Source organism: Saccoglossus kowalevskii, chromosome 3, assembly GCF_978046115.1.
Source record: "Saccoglossus kowalevskii chromosome 3, keSacKowa6.1, whole genome shotgun sequence".
In the NCBI taxonomy this organism is placed as follows: Eukaryota; Metazoa; Hemichordata; class Enteropneusta; family Harrimaniidae; genus Saccoglossus; species Saccoglossus kowalevskii.
Genome location: NC_140643.1, coordinates 25,040,934 through 25,057,085, shown reverse-complemented (window position 1 = coordinate 25,057,085; position 16,152 = coordinate 25,040,934). Strand labels below are relative to the sequence as shown.

At 33.3% G+C, this 16,152-nt stretch overlaps 2 protein-coding genes across 3 annotated transcripts in view; one reads left to right on the top strand and one right to left on the bottom strand.

Annotated features, from left to right (window-relative positions):
* The first annotated feature begins 3,569 nt into the window (after nucleotides 1-3,569).
* On the top strand, nucleotides 3,570-11,474 carry LOC100369452 (uncharacterized). The gene is made up of 4 exons (XM_002731643.4): nucleotides 3,570-3,661; nucleotides 5,717-5,915; nucleotides 7,544-7,665; nucleotides 9,037-11,474. Exons 1-4 carry the CDS (start codon nucleotides 3,604-3,606, stop codon nucleotides 9,453-9,455), a joined length of 798 nt encoding a protein of 265 aa, XP_002731689.1. The 5' UTR covers nucleotides 3,570-3,603; the 3' UTR covers nucleotides 9,456-11,474.
* LOC100369601 (N-acetylglucosamine-6-sulfatase-like) overlaps nucleotides 11,084-16,152 on the bottom strand; it is a 23,278-nt gene continuing 18,209 nt past the window's right edge. For both annotated transcript variants that reach the window (XM_085496963.1, XM_002731644.4), the window contains exon 12: nucleotides 11,084-15,730. In XM_085496963.1, the coding sequence (XP_085353089.1) occupies nucleotides 15,542-15,730 (189 nt within the window). In that variant the 3' untranslated portion in view covers nucleotides 11,084-15,541. The remainder of the gene's footprint in view (nucleotides 15,731-16,152) is intronic.

The following is a 16,152-nucleotide window of genomic DNA, read 5'->3' as shown; positions in this document are numbered from 1 at the left end:
GGCAAAAAGTTACTTCCTTTGCCGAAAATATTATTCCTTTTTATTTCATTGTTGGAACAACAAACCAGCAGTTTAGCAATTTTTTAAAACTGTGTTATAACATTGTAGGTGTGTTCGGGGGAGGGGGTGTCAGTACGCACGATGGGATGTTTTCCCCTAATTTACATAATTGGTCCCTGAGTTTTTGAATTATTGGAATTCTAATAACACAAATCATAATGTTTAGCAAATCAAAAAAATCGCAGTAGTTATGAACATCATCAAAACACAGCTAATTACAATATTTGTGGTCAAGATAAACAAATTTCATTAGTTTTTCGTGTTTTATTAATATTTTATTCCATAATGTGATGGTCAAACTTGTTCATACTGGAATCTAAAGTTTCATGAGTGAATGAAGAATACACCAAATCAAAAAAACTATAATTTACAATTCACATGCAGTTGTGATATTAAGAAAAGTTAGGTTGAAAAACAGAAATGTCAGACGGTGGGAGAGAAATATACTAAGAGTTGGTCAGCAATTAATATGAGTTGACTGAAAAGTCGTGATAGTTGTATGAAAAGCCGAAATAATGCCCAAGCCACAATAAATGCAGTAATTTAATTAGATAATAACTATCTCAAATTATCCATTATTACATCATATCTATCTAAAAACATATTCTACTCTATAATTTCTATTTAATTTTAATTTTTTTTTTTAAATATGATTTTATCCAAATTTTAATATTTCGGAATACATTTCTGAATAAATAAATAAATAATATATTCATTTTAAATATAACACAGTGGACATCGTGGAAACATTAGATATATTTCCTTTGAGTGATTCATAAATACATATAATTACTAGTAAGAAGGTCTACATTTTATATATCTTGTATATAAATTTTAGATTCACATCATTTCACTATTTGCAGCGTATTACCTACCAAAAATGTCAGAATGTGATCAGAACAACTGTCAATCCTGGGCAACCCAGCTGGCGTGTCAAGAATAGTTTACGATGGAGTATTCTGTATTACATTCACTTTAATCGTCTGTGTAATTTTCTGTGACAGGTTATAACAAAAAATCATCCATCAATTTTTTTTCAAAAAATAAATAAATAAATGGTTCTTTCTATGATATCTTCACCTGAACTTGAAATCAAAGAAACCACACAATCAAGTTTCTCTTCCTTATATCTAGATGTCTTCTTTGAATGAATGCCAATCTAAGGATAACCTTTCTACTATACTGTACGACAAACGAGATAATATTGATTTTGACATGATCATCAATTTTCTCCATCTTTCTAGTAATATCCCTCTTTCTCCTGCATATTGTGCATACATTTCTCAGCTCGTTCGATATGCTAGAGCTTGTACTGGATATGATGACTTTGGGAAATGTAATAAACTCCTCTTTCTCTCCCTCTCTCTCTTCGAAGCTGCTAAGTCAAGGTTTGTTTTCTATAGCAGATATCATAACTGGTGAAGCAATATGACAAATCATCTCTGAAGATCATCTCTGATTGATTCAATGTCATTTAATCGCGCCATAGTGCTCAAAGGATTTCATTTCTTTACATAATTTTTGTAATAGTTTCACCAAAACGCTTCATTTCATTTTCTTCACTAAGTGTATAGAAACTCGTAATCCAACTATTATTCTGTGGTCTGAGCAATGCCGTTATACTTTCTTTTTATTCCCTGTACTATAAACAACCAGACTCTAGCTCCATAGTTAACTTATGGCGTAATCATATTTTCCAAAATACATGACCATATTCATACCTATTGTACCTGTCGTTAAACTGTGTTTATTATTAATTTAATGTATTCTAATATTGCTTTTTTTTATAAGTTTCCATAACATTTGTATGATCTTTGTTACATAGCATTTACATATAATAATTATACATTTATACTGCTCGTTCGATTATATTAATTGTATTATATTGGCCTGTATTACTTGCGCTTAATGATGATAAATACATGCATTTACTTGTGCATTACTAGTAACTTGAACTCGAATTTCCAACCTTAATCTGGAACCTGCTGCGTTTTTAATCTGCCGATATATGTGTATGTATGTTAAGAACACAGTTCCACGAACGAATAGAATACAATTTATATATTGTCAGGTCACATATCAATGTCCATTGGTTTATTATGTATTATTATTATTGTCCCATGTCACCGTGGAATCTCATACTTTTGTGTGTTACAATGATGTATTTTGAAAAACTTGTCCTAATTTAATACTGTACCAAAAAATTGCATTGTTAACAGTTTTTAAAGCCCAGATTTCATTAAATATTTCAGGACAACAAAAAGTAGCCACAATATATGATTTTTTCAGTTACAATTTGAGATATGACATAATAATTTGCCATAGGAACCTATGGTAAAAGCGTTATAACACTGACAACATACTAGTAGTCACTATCCATTAAAAATTCAACCATCATTTTAACGCAAATTAGACTGGTGAGGCACCATTTTTAAAAATCAATTGTTGCGGTGTATTGCTCACATTTGATCAGGACCAAAAACTGTTTGTAGTGATATTACAAGATTAAGTGACGAAACAAGGTCGACTATCAATTCGTACGTAACTCAATACGCAGAAAAGTACAGTAGAATGGCATCCAGTAACACGAAAGTAAAAACACGATACACACAAAAATATATAGTGATGCGCACGAGCAGATTTAGGGGGAGGCGCCCACCCCACGTCAATATGAGCACCCCCTTACCGAATAGGTGATTTTCCGCACAATTGCGAGATCTCGCGAGATGCATGAAAGACGCGCGTCGAACATCTGCCGCAAAAATCGAACGATTTGATTTTGAACTCGAATTTCCTTATTTCGTAGCTCACACCGACCGGCCGATCTTCGACAAAGGAATATTGCTTCCGAATACCCTTACTTAATCGAAATTGGCTATCATCAAATGTGGACAGCACATTATTAAGCATGGAAATGCCCCCAAAATACTTTCGCGTTTGTCGAATCCCACGCGATGTTTGACGCCACTTCGACGCTATGACCTTTGTTTGTCCTGTTTTTACGTTCGATTTCACGCATAACGCGTGATTCTCGCAGTGTACGGAAAATGGTCTATTGGGGGTACCGTCAGTGATGCGTCCTTTATAAATGATGGATAAGACTCACATCCCTGATTTTAATATTGAATGGAAACGCTGTAATTTATTTATTTATTTATTAACACTTACTCACTCCCCGGAGAAAGTCGCAAGGTTACAGCATGGAAGGTACTAGTACCTTCCATGGTTACAGATAATAGTAAAAGAATACAGCACCAATACACTAATAAGGAAGTAATAAAAAAAAATAAACTAATCTACAAAAACAGAATATTAATGGGAAAAAAAATAATATTGATGATTGGTTTGTACACAGTTTTTGTTTCCTTACAATAGAGATTAAGATTAACAACAAATCACCGAAAATCACAGCAAAGTAACGCAGTGAGGGTTGAAAACGTGTATTTAATTTACTCCCATGCACGCTTACTGTGAATACCTAGCTAGTGGGTCTTTTTACTGCAATTATATTGTTCTAGGGAGTCACAGTGATTCATAAACAAAATGGCGATTTCGATGGGTGTGAAGTCACTTTCGCTTCTACTATTTCTCATGTCTACGGGTAAGTGCGGTTGAGAATAGGCATAGTTAGAGTGGTTAAACTGCTATTTATCGTGCCACAGTCATCTATCAGTTTTAATTTGACTAAACACTTCTGAATCTCTAAACTAAAAAAACATTCCATGTCTTGACGCAGTGTGAGTGTTGGCATGGACGTATACGTCCGTGGTGTTAGTAAGGGTAATATTGTTATGCAAATCAGATGCAAATACAGTAATTGTGTTGTCCATGTCGTGGCCCGAAATATGACAAAGCCAACACTACCCAAAACAAAAACAGCGGGTGATTACATTTTGGGTTGGAGTGTGTGTACGGTACATGCAAAGTTCGTTGACCCCGTTTTCTATATAGGCGATACATACATTTTGCAAAACCGCAGTCACGTGTGTCATATGCATGATTTCAGTAATGTACACGCTCTCACACAGGAATGCATTCTATCTTAAATTAAATTATCAAAATCAAATCTATAATAAACCATAGACCCTAGAAGAGAGTATCTGCAAACATGAACAATTTGTATGTAGTTGTTGAATTTCCAACCACTAGCTGCTGCATGACTGAAACATGGAGACACAAACAAAATTTTCCGTCGGCATGCAAAACCTGTGAATACACTTTCGTCGTAGAATCAAGTATTTATCAAGTTCAGCAAGATCATTTATTCGCTAATTTAAAACGAAATTCATAAATATAGAAATTAAGTTATTGGCAAAAATCACTTTTGAAATAACTGTAATGTGACCTAAATTCAATTCAGAGAGGATTTTGTAAAAATTGCAAACTCCACTGAATAATTCTTTTTCTAACTTTTCTGTTACTTGTTTTTATTTCTGATTACTGTTGCTGTAGACTTTGTTGAGTGGAGATTATCATAATAGTGATTGTCCGTCAGCATTGTCATCAACTATATTTCTTTTTAGCTCCGCTGTTGACTTTGTCGAGCGGAGCTTATCATATCAGTGATTGTTTGTCGTCCTTGTCAATGTTTTACATTTTCGACTTCTTCTTGAAAACTACAAGCCTGAATGCTTTGATATTTGGTGTAATATATGTACCTTAGGTAGACCTCTCTCAGATTTGTTCATTTTGTAATGATATCTTCAATTCTCTAATTTTGATGAATATTTTTGTCATTTTTGGTAAAAAGTGATATTTTCGACTTCATGTTAAAAACTACAAGTGCAATTGCTTTGATATTACATATATAGGTACTACATGTGGACCTCTTTCAGATTTGTTAATTTCATGGTGATATCTTCAGTTATCTAATTTTGATGATTGTTTTTGTCATTTTTGGTGAAAAGTGATATTTTTGAATTCTTGTTGAAAACAACAAGTCTCATTGCTTTCAATGATACTATACATATTGTTCATTTTCTAATGATATCTTCTGTTCTTTAATTGAAATGTGCATTGCAGCAGCGGAGCTATCTCAGCCAACTGGTTTGACTTCTTCTTGAAAACTACAAGTCTGATTGTTTTGATACTTTGTGTTTTTATACCTTGGGCAGACCTCTCTTAGATTTGTTCATTTCGTAACGATTGATGTCTTCAATTGTCTATTTTAAATGAAAATGGTGAGAAGTGATATTTTTGACTTCATGTTGAAAACTGCAAGTTTGATTGCTTTGGTATTATACATATAGGTACCTTTACCTAACAGTATAATATTTTAATCACCTCTATTGTATTCATTGTTATACTAAATTGGGTCTATTGTTTATCCAAAAGTAAATTGTTAGGAACCTATACTCTATAATGTCCTGGGGAGAATGCGGGGGAGAACTCTGCTTAGGTGAACCTCTCTCTCATTGTTCATTGTGTGATGATATCTTCAATTCTTAATTATAGAGCTATCTCAGCCAAGGGGCTACTTATCTTAGTGTTAAATAAATTATTATGAGTGATATAAGATTTCTAGTACTAATGTACATTTCTCTTGTGATTTTATCAACATCTTTCAATTTGCATGACTTGTTCAATTCACATGAGATCATATCACACCTCTAGTATACTCTCATTTTATGAATCTTTGATTCCATGTATTACTCAGTGACTGCCGATTACTGTGTTGGGTACTATGATTCATTTAATGACTGGCAAAGTGGTTTTGACTGTCCCAAGAGCTGGTTTGATGACTCTGATGACAGGTATTGTTGTGGATCGTCAACTTACAAGTACTGCTGTGATGATATATTTGGGTTTGACGATGACGATGACTGGGATGACGTCAGCGGTAGCTTTCATACTGCGTAAGTGTAGCGTGAATATTTTTATTTTTATTACTATTTGATTAAAGCTACATCACCAGCCATATTTTAAAATGGGCATGCTTAGAGGTGGACTAATAGATCGAAACAACTTGTATAACTTTCTAATAACAATTTGTAGCAATTGAGTTTATTGTGTTGAACTCATTGCCAAGTTTATAATCAAGACTTGTTGGACTTGCTATCTTGTGAACTTGTTTGATAATAATCAGTGTAATTGATTATTGTAGTTTTGATTGGTCAGCCAGTAACCTACTGGGCACATGTATCTCTAATGTTGACTTCATCATATGGCAGCAATATACATGTGATCTTTGGTAACAACGTCAGCAATTTTAACAATATTTCAGCAGTTGATCTTAGTTTGACCTTGTATTACAGACAATGTAATCCTTCTTTCCATGGGGATTTCTTCCAAAGTTATGTTATGCTTTGGTGGGGTTTGATGGGAGAAACAAAATTGTATCATAATCATTACATTGTATTGCTCGTATGCTTTCAGTATTGAAAACACATTCATTGGTTATTGATAAGTTTAGCAGTTCAGGTTGTATTCAATGACCATTTCCCAGTTTTTCTTTGATACCACATGCATGCATTTAGGGACGACGTCAAAAGTGGGATGTCGGATAAAAAACTTATTTGCTTTAGTTTGCGGGTGGTGGGGTTGATATCAAAAAACTTTCCATCCTACAAAAACGATTTTACTTTTTAATGAAGTCAAAAAAATCTTGGAGTAATTGTAGATCATTTTTTTTTTCTATCCAATCATGGACAGAAATAACCAAAAAGAAAAAGAAAAACATCCAAGACGAGAAAATGGTTTAGTTCGAGTGTAAATATGTGCACCAAATGAGGTGCATTTGTAAAGTCTTTTTACACCCACCCAACAGCCAACTGCTACGCAATACTACTGTCCGATTATCAATTTGTATTTAATGGTGAATGTAGTCTGACACCATGACCAATATTTGAATTAAGTTTCAGTGGGGGGGGGGGGTGGAAAAAAACTAAAGGAATTAATTTTTTTATCCGACATCGATCTTTTGACGTCGTCCTTTACTTCATTCTCAGGGGCGTCTTTTCCCCAAATACAGTTTATATTCGAAAACAATTTTTGCCTGTCAACTACTGGCTGATTATAAATGATTGATGTTTCATGTGATCTGTTTATAATCAAATGCTGCTGGTTTGGAAAATACATGTACATACAATCTCCACTCATGCATCTTGTAACAAATCATCATAGCACATTTTTTGACCGCTTCACTACTTTTTAGTTTACTATGACTAAAATAGTGCCATTCATATAGCATTCATGTATATCTAAATAATCTTTGTCTACAGAGAATGGAAATAAATACTGTGAAATACTTTATTTTAGCTGGAATTAATTTTCGCTGAAAAGACTTTTTTGGGTGTTTTGTGTGGATTTTATTTTCACTGATTTTTGACGAGTTTAATGTAAAATATAGGAAAAAAAGTATATTCGCTAGATTTTATTTTCACTGAATCATTCCTTCAGCGAAAATAGCGAAAATTAATTCCAAGCGTATTTTACAGTAGTTACTTATAACTAAAATGTTGCTTCTCATGTGTTGTTGCTGTAGGTGGAGTGTGATTGTAGGTGTAGTGGTGTCAGTCATATTCGTCATTATAGTAATTATTGTTGTGAGCTGCTTTATGTGTAGCTGTTGTATCTTAAACCAGCAGCGAAGAGCCACTCGTACAAGTAAGTACCAGTATTCAATGTTTATTCAACAGTTGTGCCTTGCAGTACTGTGGTCATACTTGCTTAATACTATTACCACTTTATATTCATATATGGTATGCACCTGTATTTTTTTTTTTTCACTCTTTACAAAATTTTATTTCATTACATTTATTGCAGTAAACATTAATTACATGATACAAAGCGACAAAGACAAGCAAACAAAAGTAACAGAAATAAAACAAAACAAAAAAGGGTAATTGCTAATGCACTGAAATGAAAAAAGTTTACACACTATCAGAAATAATAGACCACTTCCGTAAATGTAATTCCAATTTGTTTTTAGATATAGCTATATGCTTTTCAATCTCGCATGCTTCAGTTACCACCTTACGAAAATATACATCACTCGGTATACTCTTACTCATTTTAAAATTATAAATGTATTGCTTCCCTAAAAGTACCAAATAATTCGCCAACACTGAAAAGTCAATACAGCCTGAAATTATCTGTCTGAGGGAAAGAGCATCTAGACCAAAGATATTTTTAAATACATCACTAAGGGCAAACCAAAATTTCTTTGTATATTTACAATAAGAAAAAAGATGGTAAGTAGTTTCCGTTTCCTGATGACAGAACGAACAATTGGGACTACTGACTTTTGATGATTTCATTTTAAAAAGATCATAATTAGTGAACAAGATTTTATGTAGTAACTTAAATTGAAATTCTCTTGATTTTGTGTCAGTTGCTGTCCTAAATGGTAAAACATAATATTTAGACATAGCAGCAAAGAGTTTAAAATCTTTTATAAAATATGGTGTTGTATGTTTCATGATTTGGTTAAGGATGGCCGACAGGTGCCCATTTTAGTTGAAAAAATGAAGTATTTCTAACCAGATCCTGTTTATACATGGATGTATTTTTTATGGTACATAAATTTTTTTGTAGAAAATCATGGAGCATTTTTATATCACCAACTTACTGGCAACCATTGTGTTTTTAGAAATATTTTCCAGGAGCTAAATCATTTATCATGTCAGACTATGTAGTGTTCTTATTATTCTCATGTATAGATATTGTAACCAATGTATCAGCTTCTTGTTCATAACCCTAAACTGGTATTTTACAAAGTTTTCAAAATTTACATGTTTTGCACTGTCTAACAACACTGTACTAGAAATGTACATTTACCCATGCTTTGTGTGAAGTTGAATATTTTTATATGATGGTAAATACGAAAACCATATATGATACCGATAGATTGTAATTGAATGATCATAAGCAAAGCTCTCACTGTAATCTGATGCTCCTAGTTAAAGTAATGTCAAATAGTAAAATATAAATCATATTATTCATGTTTAAACTTTGAATATTTTTTTTTCTCTTCAGCAACAACCGTGACCCGGCCAGCAACTCAGATGACCACTGTCACAAATACCAACTATCCGATGGGACCACAACCTTATCCAGCACAGCCCCAATGTCAGCCATATCCAGCACAACCCTATCCAGCTCAGCCATACTCAGCCCCTCCACCATCCTATCCATCAGCTACTGCTGGAGCTGCACCGTACCCAGCTGCACCGAATTATGATCCATCAAATTACCCTGCATACCCCCCAAGTACTGCACCAGGTTACCCACCAGCCCCTTCCTACCCTCCTCCATCAGATGCCCCTCCCTATCCTCCCCCATCAGATGCTCCTCCCTACCCTCCCCCGTCGGATGTCCCTTCCTACCCTCCTCCATCGGATGCCCCACCATATGCGCCAACATCGAATGCTCCTCCATACCCAACAAAATACTAGTATTTTTTTTATCCTATGCTTGACTTGCAGTAAATTATTAAATAGACAAGGCTGAAAAGTTTTGCATGTGACTATAGAGGCTGCCCTGTTATCAGGCCCTGAAATTGTAGATACTAACTTCATTTCATGCAGTATTATTGTCCCACTTACGAGGCCTACAGGTTTTGACATCCAATCAGATATGCTGACTGCCTGCCATTTTTTTATCTTTAAGCTTAGCTTAGGCTGATTTGTTGAAAACATTTTTTTCTTATCTCGATTCAAAATGGGGTCAATTTCCTTATTATTAATTAGTTATTAATGAATGCACTTCTGTACATAACATTTCAGCCATGCCTATAGAAACACTTGTATCCATAGATTACATATGAACATGCAGTCAATTTATCAACCAGTCAAAGGTTGTTGGCTGTCTCGTCAAAAACTCCCAATACAAAAACGTGTAGAACCTTGCAAGGTGACGTTATTTTGAGTTGATGTGTTATTTGTAGATTATTTTGATGTTGCTGTGATGTTCTACTTAGTTTTATTAGTTTTAGTGAAAACAGAACCATCAGTCATGCTCTATATAAAGTAACTTTAAAGTGGGGGAGTCGTCACCTACGCATGCTTCAGGTGGCCATAGGGTGTCATTGTTTACAAACAAGCATCTACCCATGAGCCTTTGCGTTTTTAGCATGTGTTGTTATCATCGCTTGGGACTCAACTCTCCAGTGTGTGCGCAGGTGATGACCCTCTCGCTTTAACCATTCAAGGAGTGGTCAAATTGTCATTCAGTTCCTCTTGGGGAAAAAATACCAGTGGTGAAGAATTACCCAATGATCACTTTTACAATAAGCTTCTTTATAAATAAATCAAAATGTTTTTTTTTGTATTTAATGAGTATTTTCAAAGGAAACTTGAAAACAAAATCAACATATTTGGTACAAGAACAACATGTGCACATAGTTGCCAAAGTATCCAAAACTTGTTCTCATTATCCCTGTATGTTGTGTATTAATGTAATGCAAATGACAATTTTATCATTGATGACTCTGCTTTTCATTTTATGTAGTTATAATTACCTTTATTTATTTACAAAAACTTGCATTTTCTTGACAATGTATCATTTACAAAAAGAATCCAAGTCACACATGTGCGGGAATTGTAAGATGCATATGCCAATACTGTTCTAATACATTTGTACGTGTAACTTTTACACTAATATACAGATGTGTGGTTACCACAGTAATAATTGTTATCACTAGTGTTGAGGGAATTGAAAACGTAACAATTTAAAAGAAAACAATTCAAGCAAAATGTTGATGCAAAGCAACACTGTACCATATTAATTGTTCTGCAACCCTAACATATTTCATAAGTAAAAGTTGTGCTATAAAACAATTTGTAAACTATCAAAATGCATATTCATAAAAGTTTTAATGCAAGTTAAGATTTTGGATTGTGAGAGCAATTATGGAATTAAGAGATGATAGGCAATTCCATAATGTACAATTGTGGACTTCTCTTAGCACTTTGGCAAGATTTTTACTAAATATATCTAAGCAATTACTTCAATATTTCATTTGTATTTGGAAATAACATTTCATAATATATGCATTTACGTTCGTGTGTTTTTTTTTCAGAAATTTTTACTTTATTGTAATCTTTAGAATATTCAAATTGCTATGTATTGTGGAAGATATGAGTTGTACATGTAGCCCCGTTAGTTGTGTGTGTGTGTGTGGGGGGGGGGGGGTAGATATCTTATTTGCACAATCTATTTGTGGGTTCCTGGTGTTCTGAAGAGCTATTCAAAATGTATGCAGCGAAAATCAACCCTCTTACGAAGACAAACTTTGAAATTGTCTATTTGGCACCATGATTCTTAAAATGGACGATCCATATGTTGAAGATTGACAAAACTGAATAGTGGACATTATTGCAAAAACACTTTATATTTATACTCTCAATTTTGTAGTACTTGTATAATATGTACATTCATTTTTACTGAGTAATAAATGTTTTTTTTCCCTCGTATGTCATTAAGTTTGGCTCCGTGTGTAAATCGGACTGCGGAGGCAAGAAGGGGCTGTGTACGTATTACAGTAATTGTATTTGAACCCAAGAGCGGCTTGAGTGAAGTTCAATGTCAGAAGTGTACATTGTGTGGCTTATTAAACTTGCCAATCTGCTAAATTGTGTCGTGAATTTCAAATTTTTGGTTGCACATATACTGAAAGTATTCAGATAGCTGATATGAATGGTATATGGCATCAACAGATGTGTTAAACATGGAGCCTTTATATACTTGTAACAAGATGCGAGTACTACCAGTAATATTTCTGGTAAATCAAAGGACAAAAATATTGGAATGCCGAGTTAAGAGGCATAACATAAAGTATAGTACAAGTTTTAAACTTGCCATTATCTATAAAGATTACACGACTGACTTGATAGCATTGACAATGTTAGGACCAGTGTGTTTTATATAATGACTGAGTTTTTAGGAATTTACAGTCAAAATGAAATCTTGTTTTTTTATTACATCAATGACGCCACAGTGAATTGGCACAACTAGTTTTGTCATCAACGCTTCATGTAGGTTTAGAGGGTCCTCCGGTCAGGACTTTGTATTTACCAGTAGACACAGCTGGGCAATACTTAGATATTACACTGGTGTAGCGTAAACTACGAGTCAATATGCGAAACTACTTATAAGATTGTGACCGATTGGCTAACGGTCAGATCAATCAGAGAGCAGTTTGTTTCTAAAATATCAAATTCTGCCTTGTATGTACCACAGACTGTTAACCTAACTGCAATCTATTTCAATGCAATTGTTCAGAGAATGCTTTTATGGAACTATAAAGCATTAAACTGTGTAAAGAAAATTATTGCATTCATTATTTTAACACGCGTCTGATTTATGAACATACATCTACCCACTGTAATAAGTAGACATTCCATTTATTATTGAAATTGATAAAAATATACACCTTAACAATATCCCTTAGATTGAAATTTTGGATTAGTTTAAAAGATCATATTAAAGCTGCATGTTCTTTAATCAATGTAACTGAGCCATTATGATCTTTCTGATACCAAATAAGCCCACATGGAGTGACATGTGCATTGCAACAAAACTCTATTCATTTCAAAATTCCACCAGTCACAGTTCCTTAGGGACTGTGCACCAGTCAAAAACAGGGGATGTGATATAGAATATACATTTTGGATCACAGTAACATGGGAAAATGTGATGTTTGGTTTACAATTATTTCAATTGATACAAACACATGATACCCACACAAACTCTCTATAATAAAGAGAGCATTAAGTATACATGGACAGTAAAAATACTTGAGGGCGCACTTCAGAATGTCGGCACATCCTTGCTGCAACACGATATTCAATAAGTTAATATCCAGACTGGATTTGATTGGGTATAATTTTGCACCATAAATATACACTTCTGTTCATACAAGTATATACAAAAGTAAAAATATCTAAAAAACATTTAGGGCGTGAATCAGCAGAAATGAGTGAAAATGCAATGATTTCTGTACTTCAAAACAATCAATAAACAAGACTTTTACAAAAATGTTTCTGATCAATTTGTTTTTGTTTTATTGTGAAATTGTCCTATTTATGAAAACTGCATTTTTATTTATGTTTTTTTTCAAAAATCTGACATTTTCAACTGATTCACAGTGAACAAAAACATGAATTTTATTTTTAATGGCCTACCGGTAATAGTCAAATTTAAGCAGAAATGAATTCTTGTATTATATTTGATTGCTTAAAAATGAACTACAAAAATGAACAAAAAGTGTAAATTAATAAATTCTGAATGAAAAATAATTGTATAGCAATAAATCACAGTATATCATTGCTACACCATGATTAAAAATATGGATGCTAAAATAAGAAAAAATACAACAATACCTGCAAGCATGACCACATTAAATCATTATTAAACCTTTAAACACCATAACAAAAATTATGTAATATTTTGCACATTTTTACAGAACTTTCAATACATTATTCTTGCTATCCTAGAATCAAACAGATCATAATTTTTCTATTGGTTACAAGTCTCACCCCCACCCAATTACATTTGCATCCTTAAGTTCGTATGAATTTTATTTTGCTGTTTAATACAATAAATAACTACCTAACAACCATTCAAACACATAACAGATTATTTGGTAGAAAACTAATATATAATTCAACACCTTATATGTTGTTAACAAAAACATAATTAACAAAGTTATTGTACTGGTATTCACATTTAACACTTCTACAGTCCTGTAATTTTCCATTCAAATTTCCTGCAACTCGCATTCTGCTGAATGCTATCCCCCCCCCCCCCCCCAGATTTTGTATGTTGATAGCCTGTTACAAAAATGTTTGGCAAGCACAATCAAAATTTGCAAACAATATGTTTCATTGTATTAAATTAAATGTTCATTGCAGTCTAAAGTAACTGCATTTTACATATGCAGCTCTTCAGTTCGGGTCTTGATTTTAAAATGAGGGAGATTGGCATAATAATAAGAAATGACCACTTCAATGATGGAGAAACACAAATGTCCAACTTGATTGAACAAATACATTCATCTGTACATTCTTCCATTGATATGCCACAAGACAATAAAAGCAGCAATGTTACTACTATGAAATTGAAAAACAAAATATTGGTTGGGAGCTGAAACATTCAGTTATGCTGAAAATTTAGGAAATATAGTCCTTCAATTTGCACACGCTCGTATCATCCAGAGTTATTGGGAAACCAAAATTGTATAACTGCATATTTTGTGTAAAATTATTTTCTGGACTGTAAACTTGACGTATAGAGACAGGAACAGTCTATTGTGGTTAGACTGTACACTCTATCAAGTCTCTGTGTTATTTATACTGTACCTGGTGCGAGCGTTGGAAAGCCTAAATAGGTTTTGATTGTATACAGCGCCACCAGTGGCTTTTCCTGTCTTTATGCATCAAGTATGGCACATAATACAGTCCAAAAACATAGTATTACACACAAAAATCAGACAATTTGAATTTTTGTTTTGCTGTTCATCTATTCATCAGTGTGTAACAAATATAACAGATGTAAATACTTGATATAAATTTGAATACAATGCTTATAATGAGATATATATATAGGTGATATAGCAACAGCTGCTAATTGCTGTATACTGTAAAATACTTTATTTTAGATGGAATTAATTTTCACTGAAAAGACTTATTGGGTGTTTTGTATGGAATTTATTTTCACTGATTTTTGACAAGTTGAATGTAAAATATAGCAACAAGGGTATATTCGCTGGATTTTATTTTCACTGAATCATTCCTTCAGCAAACATAGCAAAAATTAACTCCAAGTGAAAATAAAGTATTCTACAGTACTTGATATGAATTTGAATACAATGCTTATAATGAGATATATATAGATGATATAGCAACAGGTGTTAATTGCTGTATATTCAAGGATTCCAACAATTACTGTATTTGCTCTATTAGAAATGTATCTTCAAAAAAAGCATGCATAAACGAAAACTTGCATTTATTGTATGAAGGATCATTAATTATTTTGACCATGGATAACGCATGTAATTTATTAAGTTCATGCGCTACTAATAGAACAAATACAGTATAGCTGTTAAGTATCCTCCATAATATATTACAAAATTATTATCACACAGCAATATCATGGGATAGGATGAAATAATCATAGAATAAAAAACATCCCTAGTTTTTCAAACTAATGAATGAAAATATGAAACTTTAAAGTCATCCAACCTGCACATCCTTCTAGTTTGTAAATATTGAAAGTGGTGAACTATTCACCAGAACTATGATCTGACAATAGTTTTTTTTTAGAATGTAGGCAGTCCTAGGGGGTCTGCCAAATGCATGAGGCTGAGGCTCCTCAGGCAAGTAGTTATTAACCCCACATTTAATTCAGATTGAACAAATTGCTTATTTTCACCTCAATCCCATGACTGCATGTTATTAGTATCAATTAAGAAATGAATGTAAATCATACTAATTTTGTTTGTACATTTAGATAACAAAATTTTGTTGTTATAAGTCCTAGCTCACTCTACATCTGAGTGCAGTGGTTGGAAGTTAGGAATGGGTCCAACTTCCCGACACGATGCTCCCTGGCAGATCATCAGCATTTCCAATCGCTCGTTTTGTTCTTCGATGATATGGGGATCCACTTGATGGATGATATTGACAAGCTGGTCAGGATCCTTGGATATATTGTACATTTCAACAAAACTCTGAAAAACAAAATGTAGTAATACATTGTTCATATGTACAAACTGCATTGAAGAACACATTGTGCCCTTCGCCATAACACTACATTCGTTTAATAAATCCACAATAATAATATAAAGTCAAAAACTGCCAATCTTAGTAATCAATTTAGCTTTTTATTACCATAAAAATGATGCTGATTGCAGAGTTTCATAAAATGATTTTTCTTTTGCAATTGTCTCTTGCAAAATTATCAACAGCGAAAAGTACTCTTTGCAATCAATTGGCTGATTGAATTACACTGGAACGTTTTAAACTGATGTTGTTGTGCACTGCTCTCGTTGATTGGATTGGCTGGTTGGATTCAACTGCTATAAAAATTTATAAATATTTATAAAGATGAAGGAAACAGGTTTGTTGTGCTGAGAGTACATCAAACTAACTT

What these genes read in the sequence shown, in the direction of transcription:
- LOC100369452 (XM_002731643.4), top strand. Translation starts at nt 3,604, where the DNA reads ATGGCGATTTCGATGGGTGTGAAGTCACTTTCGCTTCTACTATTTCTC. An exon ending in ACTATTTCTCATGTCTACGG is followed by an intron (nt 3,662 to 5,716) that starts GTAAGTGCGGTT and finishes TGTATTACTCAG; the next exon opens with TGACTGCCGATTACTGTGTT. An exon ending in AGCGGTAGCTTTCATACTGC is followed by an intron (nt 5,916 to 7,543) that starts GTAAGTGTAGCG and finishes TTGTTGCTGTAG; the next exon opens with GTGGAGTGTGATTGTAGGTG.